Source organism: Lepus europaeus, chromosome 5 (assembly GCF_033115175.1).
Source record: "Lepus europaeus isolate LE1 chromosome 5, mLepTim1.pri, whole genome shotgun sequence".
Taxonomy (NCBI): domain Eukaryota; kingdom Metazoa; phylum Chordata; class Mammalia; order Lagomorpha; family Leporidae; genus Lepus; species Lepus europaeus.
In genome coordinates this window covers 110,786,766-110,804,891 of record NC_084831.1, presented here as the reverse complement: position 1 = coordinate 110,804,891, position 18,126 = coordinate 110,786,766, and the positions used below count along the sequence as shown (strand labels likewise).

The window sequence follows — 18,126 nt, the reverse complement described above, 5'->3', positions numbered from 1 at the left end:
ATGGCCCAAGTCCTTGGACCCCTGCACCTGCGTGGGAGACCTGGAAAAAGCTCCTAGCTTCAGATCAGAGCAGCTCTGGTCATTGTACCATCTGGGGAGTGAATCAGCGGATGGAAGACCTCTCTCTCTCTGCCTCTCTAATAAATAAATAAACCTTTAACAAAAAAAAGTAAAAAAAGAAACCTCCATAATGGATTCTTATTTTTTATTGAGTTAATTTGGAACAGCAAAGAAAGGCTTACCCAGATGGGCTATAGTTCACTTCTCCTTTATGTTCCCAAAGAACACCAGTGCCTGCTAGGTCACGAGTGACAGTTCCTATATTCCCTACCTGCCATGGCTGTGGCAACCAGGACAGTGTCCGTGCTGTGGCCCAGAACATGGACATGGCCAGGACGAGGCCTTCGTGTGGTGGGCCCTTCACAGCAGGGGGTTTCCTTCCAGCACGGTCATAGCTCGCTGGGTCACTGTCCCAGGCTCTGCATTTTTTTTTTTTTTTTCTTTTTTGACAGGCAGAGTTAGATAGTGAGAGAGACAGACAGAAAGGTCTTCCTTTTCCATTGGTTCACTCCCCAAATGGCCACTACGGCCAACGCGCTGCGCTGATCTGAAGCCAGGAGCCAGGTGCTTCCTCCTGGTCTCCCATGCAGGGCCCAGCCACTTGGGCCATCCTCCACTGCCTTCCCAGGCCATAGCAGAGAGCTGGACTGGAAGAGGAGCAACCAGGACAGAATCCGGCAGCTCAGCAATATTTTCATGATGGTTACTCTCTGTGGTCGTGCTGCTGTTGTGAGATCTGTCTGGTCAGCCCCACAGGTGACAGACAATGGCACAGAGAATTTCTGTGACCAACCAGAGTCACCAAAGGTGCCCGATTCCCAGCTTGCAGAGTGCACAAGAACCCCTCAGCTTTTAAATACGAATGCTGACACAAACCATGTCCTAACCCCAGCTTCTAAAACAAGTATCTGTCAATGGCAGTCTTTTTATGAAATCAAAAACTGTAGATCATCTGCCTGTTTATTAAGTAGCGTAACAATTAAGCAAATTCTAGGCCATGGAGTCACTGAAGCTGGTATTTACCTAGAGTTTATTCTAACACCAACACTGCTTATCTTATAACATTAAGTGGGAGAAAGCAAGCTATGAAACAGTGTATATATTCTAATGTCAAAGTCATGAGGAAAACACACCCAGGAAAATGAACACAAAAGAATCATCTCAGTTTGCAGGATTCTCTTCTTCTTCCTATTATTTTACTCTATTTTCAGTTTTTCTGTATTAAGGAGAAAAATTGCACTTTTATTCTATTAAAAGGCCCAAGGTTACATCATTGCCTTTCTGATTTCCTGACACTGGACTCCATCAAGAGGCCAGGGCCCTGAAATCGGGACAGGAGGGTGGGCACTGCAAAGACCTTCTCATCCTGAGTCTTAAAACGTGCTGCTGAATTGCAGGAAGCAGTCTCTGCTTTCAAGTCCATGTTTGTTGGGGCCACTCAGGGCTACAGCGTCGTGCTGGGCGAATGTGATGGCAGCTTCTCCTACTTAAAGTGTGAACTGACCATGGTAACTCCATGGATTAAATAAAATAAAAATCTTGGGCAGTCCATTCAGTCTGGAAGCTGCAGGCAATTTATCTGTTAGGCTGAGATTCTGAAAACTGAAACATAAGATTCAATATGTACTCTCACTCAGAAAAGCTTGGAACGGTTTCATGTCTTCCTTCTTCTATGTAACAGATTAAAAGAAAGATTAAATAAAAATGTAAAACAAGATGGAATTGATGCCTTTAGCTACACAAATAAAGGATATGAATCACATCATCATCTCATCTCAAGGAACACCAAAGCAGCGCCAGACAACACCCAACAACTCTCCACAAGAACCCTCAATAACTTCGGAATCAAAGAAACTCCTTCAGCCTGCTAAAGGACATCTATGACAACCCCTGTCTGCTATGATACTTGGTAGTACAAGACTGAATGCTTTCCTCCTGCTGTCAGGAACAAGCCAAGGATGCACACTTGTGCTGCTTCTATTCAACACAGTCACGGAGGTCTCAGAACCTAGTGCAATTAAGCAAGAAAAACAAATGGAAGGCATTCAGCTCAGAAAGGAAAAAGTGGAGCAACCTCCATTCACAGGTGACATGATGTTGTCTTTAAAAGTCAGACATCCGTAAGACAGTGCTAGAACGAATAAACATGATACGGGGGCCAGCGCTGTGGCGCAGTGGGTTAAAGCCACCACCTGAAGTACTGGCATCCCATATGGGTGCCGGTTCTAGTTCTACGGTGAATACCACAAAACACCACTGAAAGAAATTTTAAAAGTCCTAAAGAAAAAGACATCCCATGTTTGATTGGAAGATGATATCGCTAAATGACAATACTCCCCATATTGTTCTATAGATTCAACACAATCCCTATTCAAGTCTCAGCTGGTTGGTTGGTTTGCTTGATTTTCTGCAGAAATGAGCAGCCTGATCCTGAAAGTCACATGGAAATACAAGGGATCCAGAATAGTCAAAACAATTCTAAAAAAGAACAGAATCAGAGGGCTCACACATCTTGACTTCAAAACTAACTTACAGAACTCAGACAAAAACTGATACTGGTATAAGGACAGATATAAGGATAGATCAGTGGACTAGAACTTAGAGTCAAGAAATACGCAAACCCTTACATTCATGATTAAATGATTTTTTGACAAGGATGCCAAAGCAAGTCATGGAGGAATATGGACTCTAACAAACATTGCCAAGAGAGCTGTATATGTCCATGTAAAAGAATAAAGTTGGACCCCTTCCTCACAGCACACACAAAAATGACCTCAAAATGGAACAGAGCTTAAGAGTAGAGCTAAAACTGGAAAATCCCTAAAAGAAAATTCAAGTATAAGCTTTGCTGACCTCAGATTAGACTGATTTCTTTGGTCACCAAAAGCACAAGCAATCAAAGAGAAAAACAATAAACTGGACTTCATCAACATTAAAAACTTTGTGGCTGGCATTTGGCCTAGTGGTTCAGATGCTGCTAGTGAGGCCTGCATCCCCTAGGGAGGGCCTGGGGTGGGGTCCTGGCTTCACTCGATTCCATTTCCTACCAATGCACACCCTAGGCGGCAGCAGGTAATGCCTCAATCCTCCAACCCATGTGGGAGACATGAACTAACTTCCTAGCTCCTGGCTTTGATTTGACCCAGCCCTGACTGTTGTGGGCATTTGAGGAATAAACCAGCAGATGGGAGGTCTCTGTATGTCTGTCTCCTCTCTGCCTCTCAAATAAATCAAATAAACAACATTTTTTTGAAAGAAAATTAAAAATTTTGAGGCCTCAGGGGACAAGAAATTTTGATACTTCAAGGGACAAGGAAGTGAAAGACAACCCAAAGAATGCAAGAAGATATTTTCAGATCATACACACGGCAACATTATTTGTAACAGCCAAAAAGTGGAAATAATCTAAATGCTCATCAGTGGATGAACAAACAAAATGTGCCATGCTTGTACAGTAGAGTATTATTCAGTCATAAAAAGCAATGAAGTCGTCATTCATGCTGCAACATGGCTGGACCTGGGAAACATTACGCCAAGTGAAAGAAGCCACACACAAAAGTCCGTGTACTGTATGGTTCAACTTGTGTGGAAGTCCAGAAGCAGCAAATCTTGGGAGACAGAGTGGGTTAGTCTTTGCTAGGGGCAGAGGGACAGGGCTAGGGAGTGGCTACTCTTAGGAACAGTGATTAAAACTTATGGAGTTAGCAGGGATGGCTGCACAACTCTTACACGCACTAAAACTACTGACCTGTACGCTCTAAATGAGTGCATTTTGTACTGTAGGCACTGCATCTCAGTCTAGTTCTTACTGAAAACAAATAAAAAACATACACAGCAGAAAAGACCTGTTCTATCTCTGCTCTTCCCCTCTCTAACAGCGTAAATCAATATTTCCCCTGTAGCAATTTAAAGGTTAAGAGAGGCTGGGAGACTTAACTACACACTATAAATGGTTATGATAATATAAAATAGTACTAATAGAAAACAAACTTCATTAGAGCCTAGTTTAGCTTTAATTTAAATGCCAGTAATCAACAAATATTTGCATTCATCACACTGATTCAATTCATACCTGAATTTTTATAAATAAGTATAAATTTATACATTCAAAAACTTCTAGCTGGAAATAGTGAAAATACTTACTCTAAAATTCACAAATGATAATCCTTTCTACTGATATTCTAAATAAGGCTGGGGATTAAACTTCTCAATCAGTGTCCTGCTGGAACACACACAGTCTGTCTGAGGATCTTAATGAATCACAAGATGAGGAGGAAATACTTCTATTCGAGAATGTGTGCTCTGTACCTGTACCATTAAAAAAGTGGACCTTCCTGCCTTACAGCGTATAAACATCCTATTTACCAAATAGAAACTAATTTTAGAACAGACATACAAATGCACGTGTTTTAATTAACTTTCCCACGGATGACTACCACTAATAACCATTCTTAACGAATCGAGCCGACAGATATATTCATCCATATCACGCAGTTCTGGCTACTTGACTATTTAACAGGGAATCTTTTTTCCATTCCACACGCACGGTGAGCAACAAGGTTGGGATGATCACCCCTCTATGGAAACACGGCTCTCGGGGGCGGGGCCAGGAACAGTCGCCAGCACCTTCAGTCCTGGAGGTTCACTAGGGTGAAGGGGTCATGTGAGTGGGTAAGGCTGGGGTCCCAGCTCTCATCTCCCACTGCTGACAAGTCATGCAGGCCCTCGCCACGCTCACGTCCCTCCTCTCTGTCCTCATGCTCTGCCATGCTCCCATAGGATCTGAAGTAGCTGTTTATCTCTTAAAAATGAGGTCAGAAATGAACATCTATGTGCTCACACAAGAACCTGTTCACCAATGTTCACAGCAGCCTTATCTGCAACAGTTAAGAACTGGGAACATCCATCAAGCGATGAATGGATAAACAAAACGTGGAACAGCCACACAACTCAATGTTACTCAGTCACAAAACGGGGTGGAGGGGTAGCTGGTAGAGCCGCCGCTTGTGATGCCGGCATCCCACATGGGCGCCGGTTCCAGTCCTGGCCACTCCACTTCAGACCCAGCTCCCTGTAAATGTGCCTGGGAAAGCAGCGGAGGACGGCCCAAGTGCTTAGGCCCTTGCACCCATGTGCAGGACCTGGAAAAGCTCCTGGCTCCTGCTGGCCCAGCCCTGGCTGTTGCAGCCACCTGGGGAATGAACCAGGGGGTGAAAGAGCTTTCTCGCTCTCTCTCTCTCTCTCTCTCTGGTTTTCAAATAAATAAAGTTTGGAGTGCTGCTTCAAGTCCAGGCTGCTCCACTTCCAACCCAGCTCCTTGCTAATGCACCTGAGAAAGCAGCGGAAGATGGCCCAAGCACTTGGGTCCCTGCCACCCATGTGGGAGACCCAGACAGAGTTCCAGGCTCCCCCGTAATTCTGCCTTCAAATAAATAAATAAACCTTAAAAACAAACTAAAAAACCCCCTGGGGTCAGGGCAGGGTTTGGCCTAGCAGTTAAGATGCCGGCTATGATGTCTGCTTTCTGTATCAGTGTCTGGCTTCAAGACCCGACTTGGCTCCTGGTTCCAGCTTCTTGTATTACAGATCCTGGATGGCAGCAGATGGCAGCTCGAGGAACTGGCTTCCTGCCGCCCCCGTGGGCGATCTGGACTGAGTTCTCGTCTCCCAGCTTTGGCCCCAGCCTGGGGTCACCGCGGCCATCTCCGGGGTGAACCAGCAGTTGGCAGCAGTCTCTCAAATACCTAAAGCTTCAATTACATGAACCCCTCTCCCCGAACCTGATTCAACAGGGCTCACCTGAGGTTTGGAAGTCAATCTCTATGGGATTGGAGAGACTGGTTGCTGCTTCTCGCCACAAGCTGCCACCAACGGGGGACCAGGCTGTCACCACGCAGCGGTACAGCCCCGCATCGGAGACCTGAGTTTGGTACATTCGATAGCGAAATTCATCCTCTTGCACTTTCTCTAACACGACGCCGTCCACCCGCGCGGTGTCTGTCCAGTTCTCCAGCTTCACCACAGAGTCCTGGTTCAGAGAGATGATGTACCTGGTCTCGTTGGCACTGGAGAGGTCCCCCACGGGCTTCTCGGCCGTGATGAGAACAGAGTAGCGCGGTGACCTGATGTTCTTGGAAGACACTTTGCAAGTCATCTCAAACGTATTTCCTGCAGCAAAGAAAGGCTTTGGCTGCCTCGCCTTCACCACGAGCACAGACTCTGGAAAGAAGCACAGAACGAGGTGATTTCCAAGAGGATCCGAGGAAGGGGGTGTGCACCTAAAGACGAAACGCAAGAAAGCAGGGCTGTGTCTGCACACTGCCCCACACTGGCACCTGGGGGAATCTGGAAACTCGGGAAGAGAATCGTGTGCAGCCGTAATCAGGCTGAGAACCAGCACCCTGGGAGATGCGGTCAGAAAGGATTTCATGGGCAGTGGGCGTTTGGCCTAGTGGTTAAGCTACCACTTGAAAGGTCCGCATTCCTTATTAGAGTGCCTGGGTTCGAATCCCGTCTCCGCCTCTGATTCCAGCTTTCTGATAACGCACACACTGGGAAGCAGCAGGTAATGGCTCAAGTAGTTGGCTCCCCGCCACCCACACGAAAGACCTGGAGTGAGTTCTTGGCTTCCAACTTGGCCTGGTCCAGCCCCAGTCACGGTGAGCATTTTGGGAGTGAAGCAGTAATGAGAACTGTCTCTTTCTCTCAAATAAACAAAAACTTAAAAAAAAAAAAAAGTATTTAATGGGTACAGGGGGAGAAGGAATTGATAGTGGAAACTTGGTTTTTTTAGGACTTTCAAGTCCTTGAGAAGTTTCACTAAGGGAAAACACTCGGGAGGCTACTGGGCCCCAGGGATGCGAGGTGGAGCCCACTCGTGGTGAGCTGGGGAACGCAGCATTGAAGGTGACAGGCGCCAGCCTGTTGGCCAGGCCACTGCTCTCCTGCCCCTGAGCATCTGCTGAGTGCAGGCAAACGACTGCTAGCGAGCCCAGCCTGCCTGGAGGGGCAGGGATGGGAGAAACGGCCTCTCCCTGTTTAATCACGTGAGCGTAACATTGCAGAACAGATCCATTACTGAGAGGTCTGCAGCATTTGCATTTCCACTCGGTTTCCACTTTGGAGAGCCCATGTGAACATTGTGAGCAAGTGTATACAGCCGCATAACGTCAGGTCTGAGCGTGCTACTCTCTGCTTCTCTGCCCAAACAGTGACCGAAGCATATACACACTGGAAGTCCCCTATTATAAGGGCACAGCGTCACTTTGAAGCTACTTTAATATTTGCTGAACAGAGGAATATAGGAATTAGACACACTTCTTTCCTCCTTTGGGAAGACAGCTAATCCTATAATCTGTCTTGGAATACATGAGACTGTGGCGTTGGGCTTTTCCCCCAAATCTGCCAGTAGAACGGATCTGCTACGCCACTGTCTCTCCAAAACCACTGATTTCTGACGTTGCGGTGAGCCAACCACATCCTTCCTTGATTCTCCAGTGAGACTGCACACCCATCTGTGGATGAAACAACTACTTTCTGAGAGCCTTCTAGATTCCAGGACCTGGGAGTACAGCAGTAAACACAACATCCAGGAGAGGACGACAAACAGTATAGCAGGTAGGATGTATGACATGGTCAGATGTTGATACAGGTCGCAGAGAAAAGAAACCAGGCAAGGAAGAGAGAAAGCGTGGGGTGGAGAGTGTTACGACAACCCCAGACAGAGTGGCGAGGCAGGGAGGGAGGCCCTCATGGAGAAGGCAGCGTTGGAACAAGGACCTGAAGGCAGGCAAGGAGGCAAAGCACACCAGGCAGAGGGAACCATGAGCAGAGGCCGTGAGGATGGAGCAAGCCGGGGGTACTTCTGGCGAGTGGCTGAAGCAGAGTGGGCGTGGGGTGAGTGGCAGGTGAGGCCAGAGGCAATGGGGCCAGCTGGTGGAGGACACCCAGCACTCCTGGAAGCCCTCTGCGTTTTGCTCTCACTGAGAAGGGAGCTGTGAAGGTCTAGAGCCAAGGAGTTTCATGAACTGCCTGGTGATGCCCAGGGTGGCTCTAGTCACTGTGTGCAAGGACAAAAGCATGGAGATGGGTTAGGAGCCTGGTGAGAGGAGTCAGGCAGCGCGTGACGGTGGCTCGGGGGTGCAGCCTGACAAGTGGTCAGGTTCTAGGTCAAGTTCAAGAAGGAGTCAGGGAAGAAAATTATGGTCTGAACAAGCAGCACAACGGTGTCTGAGAAGGCTGGGAGAGGAGAGCTGGCCAAGGCTGGGGAGGCCACTTTCAAGAGAAGTTCCAATACAAACTGCCTCAAATACTTCGGTCTCTGCCACTCCTGGAGGAGTTCCCGGCTCCCAGCTGCAGCCTGGCCCATCCCTGTCTGTTGCAGGCATTTGGAGAGTGAACCAGGGGCTAGAAGATCTCGTTCTGTCTGTCCATGTCAACTCTGTCTCTCAAATTCATTTTAGAGGAAAGAAAAAGACAGTATAATAATATTGTATCTCTGGAAAGAGGTTAGGGTCAGAATGTAAATTTGGGAGTCACTGGTGTCTAGATGATATTTAAATTTATGCAATTACCAAGGGAATAAAGGTTAAATAGGAGTATAGGACTACATCCTGAAGCGGTCTAATGTTTGAGGCCAGAAAATGAATGTGAACTAGGTAAAGGAGCTGAGAAGTAGCAAGTATGGCTGGAAGAGAGCCTGGCGAAGGCAGCGTCCCACGAGCCAAGGGAAACACCAAAATACCCAGGTGACCCCTACGAAGTTAAGCGAGACGACTGTCACCTTGACACCCGGATTTCGCAATGTGTGGATCACTGGTCATTCTAACATGAGCAGTAGGAAGAAAAGACCAGAGGAAGTACCAGAAAGAGTTGGGGGAGAGAAACTGGAGACATCAAGTATAGATAATTCAAATACTGTGGCTCTAAATGAAAACGAACAAGAGAAGACTAGGTGGGCAAGAGGGGATGTGGAACAGAAAAGTAGACGAGGAGGTGGGATCAAGATTAGGTGAGCTTTAAAAACCAACACATAAAACGAGACCTAACAGAATGCTGATGGGCCAATGGAAAAAATTTAGAAGAGAGGCAACCACTAAAGACTCAGAGGAGGAGCTGGGTGTCTGAGTGGTCAGAGGAGCTGGCTTTGCCAGGGTATCAGGTGAGCAACACGGGCTCAGCTACTGGGGGAGAGTGCGGGTGAATTTTCCTGATTCTGTTTTTCTTGAATGGAAATAGGAAGAAGGACCAAGAGCTGCAGGGGTGGGAGCTGCAGAGAGAGAAGGTCCCGTGGGTAATAATCATTCAGGAGCACAGGCAAACGGATGAAGGAAACGCAGTGCTCAGAGCCCACTGCACATAAATGATCACAGACTCAAAGGGAGACCAGTCAACATGCCTGAATGTTTCTTTCTCCAACCACATTTGCCTCTATAGATGCAGGCAGGGAGGCAGCAGGGAGTTGGCTTTGAACTAGGTTGTGGTTTAGGTGGAGTATAAAGGCAAACCAAGGGCGGGACATGTGCAAGGGTGTGTGCAAGGGAGTGTTTATGAATGACGGGGATCTGGGCTACGTTACAGTGGAAAGCACGTACTTGATCCCCACCTCCCACTCCTGGACATATGTAAGAATGAAAGAGTCCGATGGCAGTCATGGCAGGACGAGTCTAACACTCTCCTGATAGAGTCACACCGGTAAGAGAGAGGTGAATGGACAGTGGGGAACGAAGGACAACAGAAGGTGGTGGGATGAACTGACCATCGGCCCGGCAGGGTTGAAGGGCGGTTGCTGGTGTCCTAGGGGACTGATCTAGGGACAGGAGATGTTTAGGGAGTAGGATGCTTGGGAGTGGTTCCAGTTATCAGAGTGACATGGTCTAACGAAGGGTCTAAGCATGGGAATAAAGCCGCAGATGGGATAAGGAACACAATGACTGGAGAGGGGCCGACAAGAGACACAGGCTTACACCTACAGCAGGGCTCTCAACCTTGGCTGCACCTGAAAACCACCACGGGAGTGCTAAAAAATTCCAGTGTTCACAATGAACATGGAACACATCAATTAAACCAGAATTTCAGTGGGACCCAAGCACCAGTATTTTTTTTTTTTTTTTTAAGCTCCTAGGATGATTTCAATTGCAGCTCTGGGCTCTGCCTGGATACTGAAGTCAAGAAGACAGGAGCAGTATTAGAGAGAGTGGCCATGAAACAAAAGCTAACAGCTGCCAAGAACGGAGGACGGAAGAGGCATTGGCAAGGGCTGTGAGCGGCAGTGGTCTGGTCTGATGACTCGAGATTCTAAGATGGGTATTTTTCGGGGTGAGGGAAGCAAGCTGCAATGAGGAATCGGGAGAGCACCTGCCCCCCCCGCCTCTAGGCCTGGTTACAGCAGGGAAGAAAGCACCACCACTTCGGAGGGCTCCAGGAAAGCTGGTCACAGCAAGCGAGGCTGACGATGTTTAATGCGAGATAAAGAAAGAGGTGAAGTTCAGGTAACAGGATTTTGGTGCTGGCAGTGAGTTCTAGAAGGCTCTCCAGAGCATGGGGTATAGGGGTAGTGGTGCTGAGTACAAAGAGGGTGTAGAGGACTGTAGAGTGGCTAATGGATTCCTAATGTGATCTGAAGGCACGCCCTGGGATGACTTCAGCAAAAACCAAACCAAAGCAGATCACGAACAGGAAGGAGGCGCCTACCTTCTGACGCCCAAAATATGTTGACAGGCTTGGAGAAGACATCCTTGCTCTTCACCCAGCTGTTGTTCCGCTGCTTGGTCCAGGCAGAAACAACACAGTAATAATTGCCCCTGTCTTCCTCTGTAGTCCTTTGAATCCGGAAATTGAACGTGTCCGTGTGCTCCTTAGAGAAGATGAACTCTCCGTCCTGGGCCCGCTGCCTGCTCTTCTCGCCGTATTTCAGCGTCCAGTCCCCGTCCATGACTGCAAGCAGCTCGCTGGTCACCACGTCGTCACTGCGGCGGTTCATTCTGTAGTACCACGAGACCGTAAAGCGGACGCCCGCCTCGGCGCTCCTCGCGTCCAGCACCCGGCATTCCAGCTCGGTGGGGTCGTCTGAGAACCCGGGGACCTTGGACGCGTTCAGGTATACCTGATAGCTTGGTTCTGAAGGGGTCAGGGAGAGAGGCCAGGATAAAACACAGTCAGACAGAGCAACACAGCGAGACTTTGCAGAAGCAGCGAGACAGACCGTGCTCTTGTGCTGCCAATTAAACACCTATCCCACTGACAAGGGCCCGAAACCAGAGTCCTTGCAGTGGGTGGAACACGAGCCCACTCTGTCGCTCTAACCAAACACCCGAGGCTGGGTACTTTACAAAGGAAAGAGGTCTATTTAGTGCACAGTTTTGGAGGCTGAATGTCTAGGACTGGGTAGCCCTATCTGCTGGACCTCTGCTGGGGGCTCCCTTGGCCACGTTACACATGGCAGAGAAGGGGAAAGAGAACCGGAAGCGAGCTCAACAGACCAAGTGCTTGGGGCGGCCTCACTTGCTAACAACCCACTCACTCACTCCAGGGGACCAGTGTTCGTCCCTTCCAAGGGCAGTGTCTCCCGTGACCTCATGGCCTCTACTAGGCCCCAATCTTAAAGGTTAGACCACAGGGGCTGGTGCTGTGGCGTAGCACTCCATATGGGTACCGGTCCATGTCCCAGCTGCTCCTCTTCCGATCCAGCTCCTTGCTAATGCACCTGGGAAAGCAGCGAGGATGGCTCAAGTCCTTGGGCCCCTGTACTCACATGGGAGACCCCAGGTAAAGAGCCTGGTCACTTGGGGAATGAACCAGCAGATGCTTCACCCTGCCTCTCCCTTTCTCTGTGTAACTCTGACTTTCAAACAAGTAGATAAACCTTTAACACCCCCTACCCTGCCCCAACTCAGCCTCACCACGGTGGGGACCACGCCTCCAGCCCATGAACCTGTAGGGTACAAACCACAGCAGACAGAAGGGGTCCCAAGAGGGAGTCTCTGCAAAATCTGTAAAATGTGCTTCCCATACCCCACCAAGAAAGCCTCCCAAGGCCTGACGCCGGGAAGACACTTCTTCCGGCTGGGGGGTGGGGTGGGGGACTCGAGTCTGCCGTCAGTTTTCCCAGCAGGCTGGAGTCTCCTGCGAGGGACCTGTTGGGAAGCTCAGTGGTCACACTTTACGGAGACGTCTACAATGCCAAGCAAGCCCGCAGCCCTGCAGAGTGCCCAGGGGAGCAATGCTGGAAACCCTACCCCCGAGCACATTCCAGGAGTCGAGGCCCGTGGATCCCACAGCGGCTTGGGTCCCTGCCCTCCCTGGCCACGTTCCAGAGGCAGGCTCTCGGGCCATCGCTCCCCCTGCATGGTCTAATCTGCACACACACACACACACACACCCGCTCCTTTTCTCTATCATTTTGTTCCTGCGAGGCTCGCTGCATCCATTTCTGCACCTCCACATTTCTGTCCTCACTGGCAAAGATTTCCTGCACACTTGCCGAGGAAAACCGGGGGTGGATCCTCTCCGTAGCCTCCTTTCCTCCTCCAGTCTCCTCTGTGGGTTTTGTCTCATGACCTGAGGTTCCCAGGCCACGGCAGCGGCTGTCTGGGATGCCTTGCAAGCCCACTCCCTCTGCAGGGTCACCGGGTGCTGAGTCCCAGGGGCGACGCTCTTCCTCCGTGCTCCCCTGAGCTCTGTCCTCTTGCATAGCAGCCATCCACTCTGGGGCCTCCTCCCCGAGCTCCACGAACACGCTGCCTTCTTTGAAGCAGGTGCACAGTAAGTGTCTGCTGCCTCTCTGCTACAGCCTTTAGGAAAGACCCCGTTTCCCTTCCGTCCCACTTTGCCTTCTAGGAGAAACACAAGTTGACCTATCAGAGCTTCCCATTTGCTAACACTGTCTTTATCTGCATCACCATTTAGTTTTATTTAGCATTGCTTTTATTTATGACTCACACGGATGATAAACCGCTGAGATCAAGGAACTGTTCTCGTGTGATTTACACTCCTAATGGAATTTATAACATCGTGACTTCTCCAAAAATGATTCACTGGGCCGAGATATGGAAACTCCAAATCCTAATTCCCTCCGATGTCATCTTCGCAAGCATTTAATCACAAGTGAGCTTGGACTCTGTGCCACAGAAAGTTAACCCAACGCAGCCCCTGCCCGCCCACAGGGGCACACCCTGCTGGAGAGAGGCCCCAGGCTGCTGGGATATCTGAGCTGGAAGGGACCTGAGCGGCCATCCAGGTGCATGTGCTGAGGTCGCCCTGCTGTGGGGAGGGTGCTGACCCTCCACAGGCCCCCTACCCAGCAGCAACTGACTGTGGGACACACATTGCCGAGATATGCTTATACCAGCATATGCACAAGACAAGAGACGCTCAAGCCACCCACACCAAGCTGCAGACTTGTACGCAGACCCTGACAACCAGGACAACCACAGGGGAAGGGTGGATTTGAACCAGCTGTGCGCGCAGCAGGCGCACTCTCCCTCGGTCCCTCCCAGACCGAGCTGCACCGGCCCCACGCCAACCACCTCTTTCAGAGTCTCAGCTCCATGTCAAGCACAATGTCCAAGACTATGAACCTGCACACGCTAGGAGGCAGAGGCAGCAGCAGGCAAGAGCCAGGGCTCTGGATTCAAATGGTGTTCCAACCTGGCTGTGCCTTCAGCATGCTGTGTGACCCCGGGCCAGGTTAACTCCTGCAATGCTCCACCAGGAACAGCGGGGATAAGAGCAACTGGCTCAGAACGTTACCGTATGTAAGGAACTAAAACAGACAAAGTTCCTGGTGTGCGTTTGGATTCCTACACACACCTCCACAAGTGCTTGGGAATTAGCACTCAGGGGCCCTGGTGCACTCTAAGGAGAAGGAGCTTCAAAGAGGTTGACAAGTTGGCCACACAGTTGCAAAGCGGCGGCTCTGAACCCAGGGCCGCGTCCTTTCCACCACCTTCCCATCACATCCTCATCTCTTGGATGAGCCAAACATACTGCCTCTAAGTTCTGTGTTTCCCGCGTCCCGCTGACTGCCTGAACGCCTGTTAGAAGGCTGGGTGCAGTGCTGGCGGTGACATGGCTAAGTTACGGCATGGGACTCTGACCCAGGAGACGGGTCTCTGCGGGCCATCACCTCAGCCTGACCGACCAGCGCAACTGGAAATGGCGGGAGTCCTCTCCTATCACCTCCCAGACGGACTCTTCCATCCACCAAGGTTTACTTCCACCCCCGGGCACATCCTCCCAGAGCTGTACCCTCTTAAAGGTGTTTTGTTAAAATTATGATGAGGGGCTGGCGCTGTGGCACAGCAAGTAAAGTCCTGACCGAAATTGCTGGCATCCCATATGGGTGCCGGTTCAAGGCACAGCTGTTCCACCTCCGATCCACCAGCCTGCTAATGAGCCTGGGAAAGCAGTGGAGGATGCTAAGTACTTGGGCCTCTGTACCCACGTGGGAGACCTGGCTGAAGGTCCTGGCTTCAGCCTGGCCCAGCCCTGGCTGTTGTAGCCACTGGAGTGAACCAGCAGATGGATGACCTCTCTTTCTCTGTCTCTGCCTCTCTGTAACTCTTTCAAATAAATAAATATTTTTTAAAGATTTATTTATTTGAAAGGCAGAGTTACAGAGAGGCAGAGACAGAGAGAGAGGTCGTCCATCCACTGGTTCACTTTCCAAATGGCCACAATGTGCCCATCCAAAGCCAGGAGCTTCTTCTGGGTCTCCCACATGGGTGCAGGGGCCCAAGGACTTGGGCCATCTTCTACTGCTTTCCTAGGCCATAACAGAGAGCTGGATTGGAAGTGGAGCAGCCAGGACTCAAACTGGTGCCCATATAGGATGCCGGCACTGTAGACTGGGGCTTTAACCCGCTGTGTCATAGTACCAGGCCCTAAATAAATTAAAAAAAATAAAATAAAATAATGATGGAACATAGTGGCTGTTTATGTGTTTGACAATAGCCAAGAATTGGAATCAACCCCAGTGTCTATCAACGAGTAAGAAAACTTGGTCTATGTGCACATGGAATATGATTCCGGTGTTAAAAGGATGGAGACAGATGAACCTAGAAGATGATATGTGAAATAAACTAAGCCAGGCACTGAGAGACATCAGATACCTGATGATCTCACTTGTAAGACACAGGACCTCAAGATGTCAAACCTGGGCCGGTGCTGAGGCGTAGCATGTAAAGCTGCTGTCTGCAGTGCCGGCATCCCATATGGGCGCCGGTTCAAATCCCAGTTGCTCCACTTCTGATCCAGTTCCCTGCTATGGCCTGGGAAAGCAGTAGAAGATGGTCCAGATCCTTGGACCCCTGCACCCACGTGGGAGACCCAGAAGAAGCTCCTGGCTTCAGAATGGCACAGCTCCAGCCACTGCGGCCAGTTGGGGAGTGAACCAGTAGATCAAAGACCTCTCTCTCTCTCTCTCTCTTTCTTTCTCTCTCTCTCTGCCTCTCCTTCTCTCTGTGTAACTCTTTCAAGTAAATAAATATATCTTAAAAAAAAAAAAAAAAGTCAAACCTACAGGAGCAGAGAGTAAAAAAGTGGCGATCAGAGCCTAAGGGTTGGATGCTGGTCAAAGGACATAAAATCTCAGGGCAGCCAAGTCCTGGAGAGCTGCTGTACAACAAAAGTGACTCTAATCAATGACGACACATTGTATCCTTGAACACTGCTCAGAGATTTTAAACGTCCAATTAAGTCTTCAATGCTCCCACCACAAAAATATATGTCAGGCAATGGATATGTTAATTGCCTTAATTTAGCCATTCCACAAAGTATGCACATATCAAGACATCTTGCTGTATACCATAAATATACATAATCTTAATTGTCAACTAAAAATAAAGAGGAGGGCAGAGAAGTGATGACTTGATTGACCCATTAGCAAAAGGCAGGCAAGGCGAGGGCCCATGCCAACCCCCAGGGCAGCCTCCCCACCTCACGCCCCACAGCCCAGACATTCGAACCCAAAGGTCCCATGCTGTGGTCCGAATTCCTCCTGAGGCTCCAGACCCAGCAGAGGCCCAGAGCTGAGCTCTTGGCATCTGACTGGTGTCTCCATAGCACCTCAAGTAAGGCACAGCCGCAGTCCAGCACCCCTCCCTCCTCCTCTGCCTCTGCCACACACACACCAGGACCAACTCCAAACCAACCCACTCCACTGTCTGTTCCTGCAGCCACACTCCGGCCCTTCAGACTCCTGGCCACCTCAGCTTGAAGCGGGTGCCGTCTCCCACTGTCCCTGTCCCTTGCTGTCCGCCCTCGAGGTTCCTGTCCTCACACATCCTACCCCTCGGTGTCTCCATCTCTCTTGTTCCCAGGCACTCTAGAAACACTTGCGAACAGAAGTGAAAACTTCACAGACAACCCCCTCACCCTGGCCCTCACTGCCTGACGCCAAGACAACCTCAATGCCACCCCCGGGCTGACGGGACGGCGGGGCCACCTATTCAGTTGACCTCCCATGACCCTTCCTTGCTGTCAGAGCTAGGAGCACAGCCCCACCCTCCGCCACGTGGGCCCAGTCCTGCTGCCCACTGCCTTCCCCACCACATTTGGGCAGCACCTCTCACTCTCAGCACCCCTTCATTGCTCGGCCTCCCCACTGGCCCCTCAGCCTGGGCACGTGGGCCACCTGCCCAGCTGCTAAATGACTGAACAGATTCTCCCGATCTACTCTATCCTCCACCCACAGTGGATCTGTTTAAACCCCGTGGCTCCAAATGTAGAGACGCGAGAGTCCAAGGGAGCTGCACACTGTGCAGTCTCCCCAGTCCGGCAGGGGAGAAGAGTCTGTACGAACTCCACTGGTTTGGTCTCATTCTGCTAAAACCAACTGCAGACCCCAGGAAACAGTTGCAGACAGACAGACAAGAACAAGTGGATTCCTAGCTTGTGAACCGACCAGCCTGGTGGGTCAACTTTAGACTTAACACCCCTAGAGCAGATAAGATTCCACTGTGGCAGAATGGCCGGAGTACGGGTGGGTTCTTCCTTATTTCTGTTCAGGCGCATGTGCAGAAATAATCCTGTAAATGCTATTTTTACCATTTAAAAAAGTGGTCTGCAGGAACCGTGCCTTTCCTCAAGGCCCATCACGCGGACACCTCTCTGTGTAGCCTTTGCTACTTAACAAAGAATGCCTCCTTTGAACTCGCTCAGCATATCACACCTCTACTTGTTATTCAACACACGTGCACAGCGCTCCTACTACCTGCCAGGCTCCCTGCTCTCCAAGGATTTTATTTGAACACTGCCTTGGACTTTGGTTATTTGTATGGATGGCTATACACCTCTACAGGACTCTGTCCAGAGCCCGGGACTTTCTATCTCATTCATCTGCACCTGCTATGCACGCAGTGCCTTGTACATGAAAGACATTAACATACTTCCTGAACTAAGTTTAACGTTTTGCATAAAAATTTGCTCATCTTTGGCACAAGCATTTCACCACTGATTACCGCTACATTCTGCTTGATCTCATCAAGAAATCAGCTAAGAACGCGATGGTGGTTATACTTAAAAAAAGGCTTATCAAAGATGCATACTGAAGTTTTGCACAATGACAAGACATGATGCCTGGGTCATGCTTATACTCCTTCCAGAAGAAATAAAGTGTACATGTGTGTTCAGGAGAAGGAAGAGATACAGTAAGATCAGTAAAATGTTAGTAATTGTTGAATTTGCTGGTTATTTCTCCTACTGTCATTGACAGCTTCTAGCTCTAACAGTTAAAAACCAACAACAGTCTGTACCGTAAGCCTGTTCACAGGACACTGAAGCAGGGCCCGGTGCAGCATCACTGTGTTCTCAGAAACAGGGATCCGCCCCCGAATCTGGAGCCCGGGAGAGTGTTGGTTCAGGAGGTGACCCTCTCCAAATGCAAGATTTTTTAAACAATATGGGCCCCTCAACTCCTCTGTTAGAATTTTCCAACCATGAAAAGCTTTCAGAACCCTTAGCTCAGTTGTAAAAACAAGGATTTTGTGCCCACTGTGTGCAGGGACCTGACCCAGACGTTTCCATACAGATTCCTCCCCTTTCCTGACAGCTCTACAAAGAGGATAC

The 18,126-nt window shown here is 49.6% G+C and overlaps 1 protein-coding gene across 1 annotated transcript in view; it reads right to left on the bottom strand.

The window, feature by feature from the left end:
* The window catches only part of PTGFRN (prostaglandin F2 receptor inhibitor), a 77,407-nt gene that overhangs the window by 12,194 nt on the left and 47,087 nt on the right, over positions 1-18,126 (bottom strand). The window contains exons 5-6 of the mRNA XM_062192045.1: positions 10,753-11,178; positions 5,860-6,279 (exon numbers count right to left, since the gene is read on the bottom strand). Of these exons, the coding sequence (XP_062048029.1) occupies positions 5,860-6,279; positions 10,753-11,178 (846 nt within the window). The remainder of the gene's footprint in view (positions 1-5,859; positions 6,280-10,752; positions 11,179-18,126) is intronic.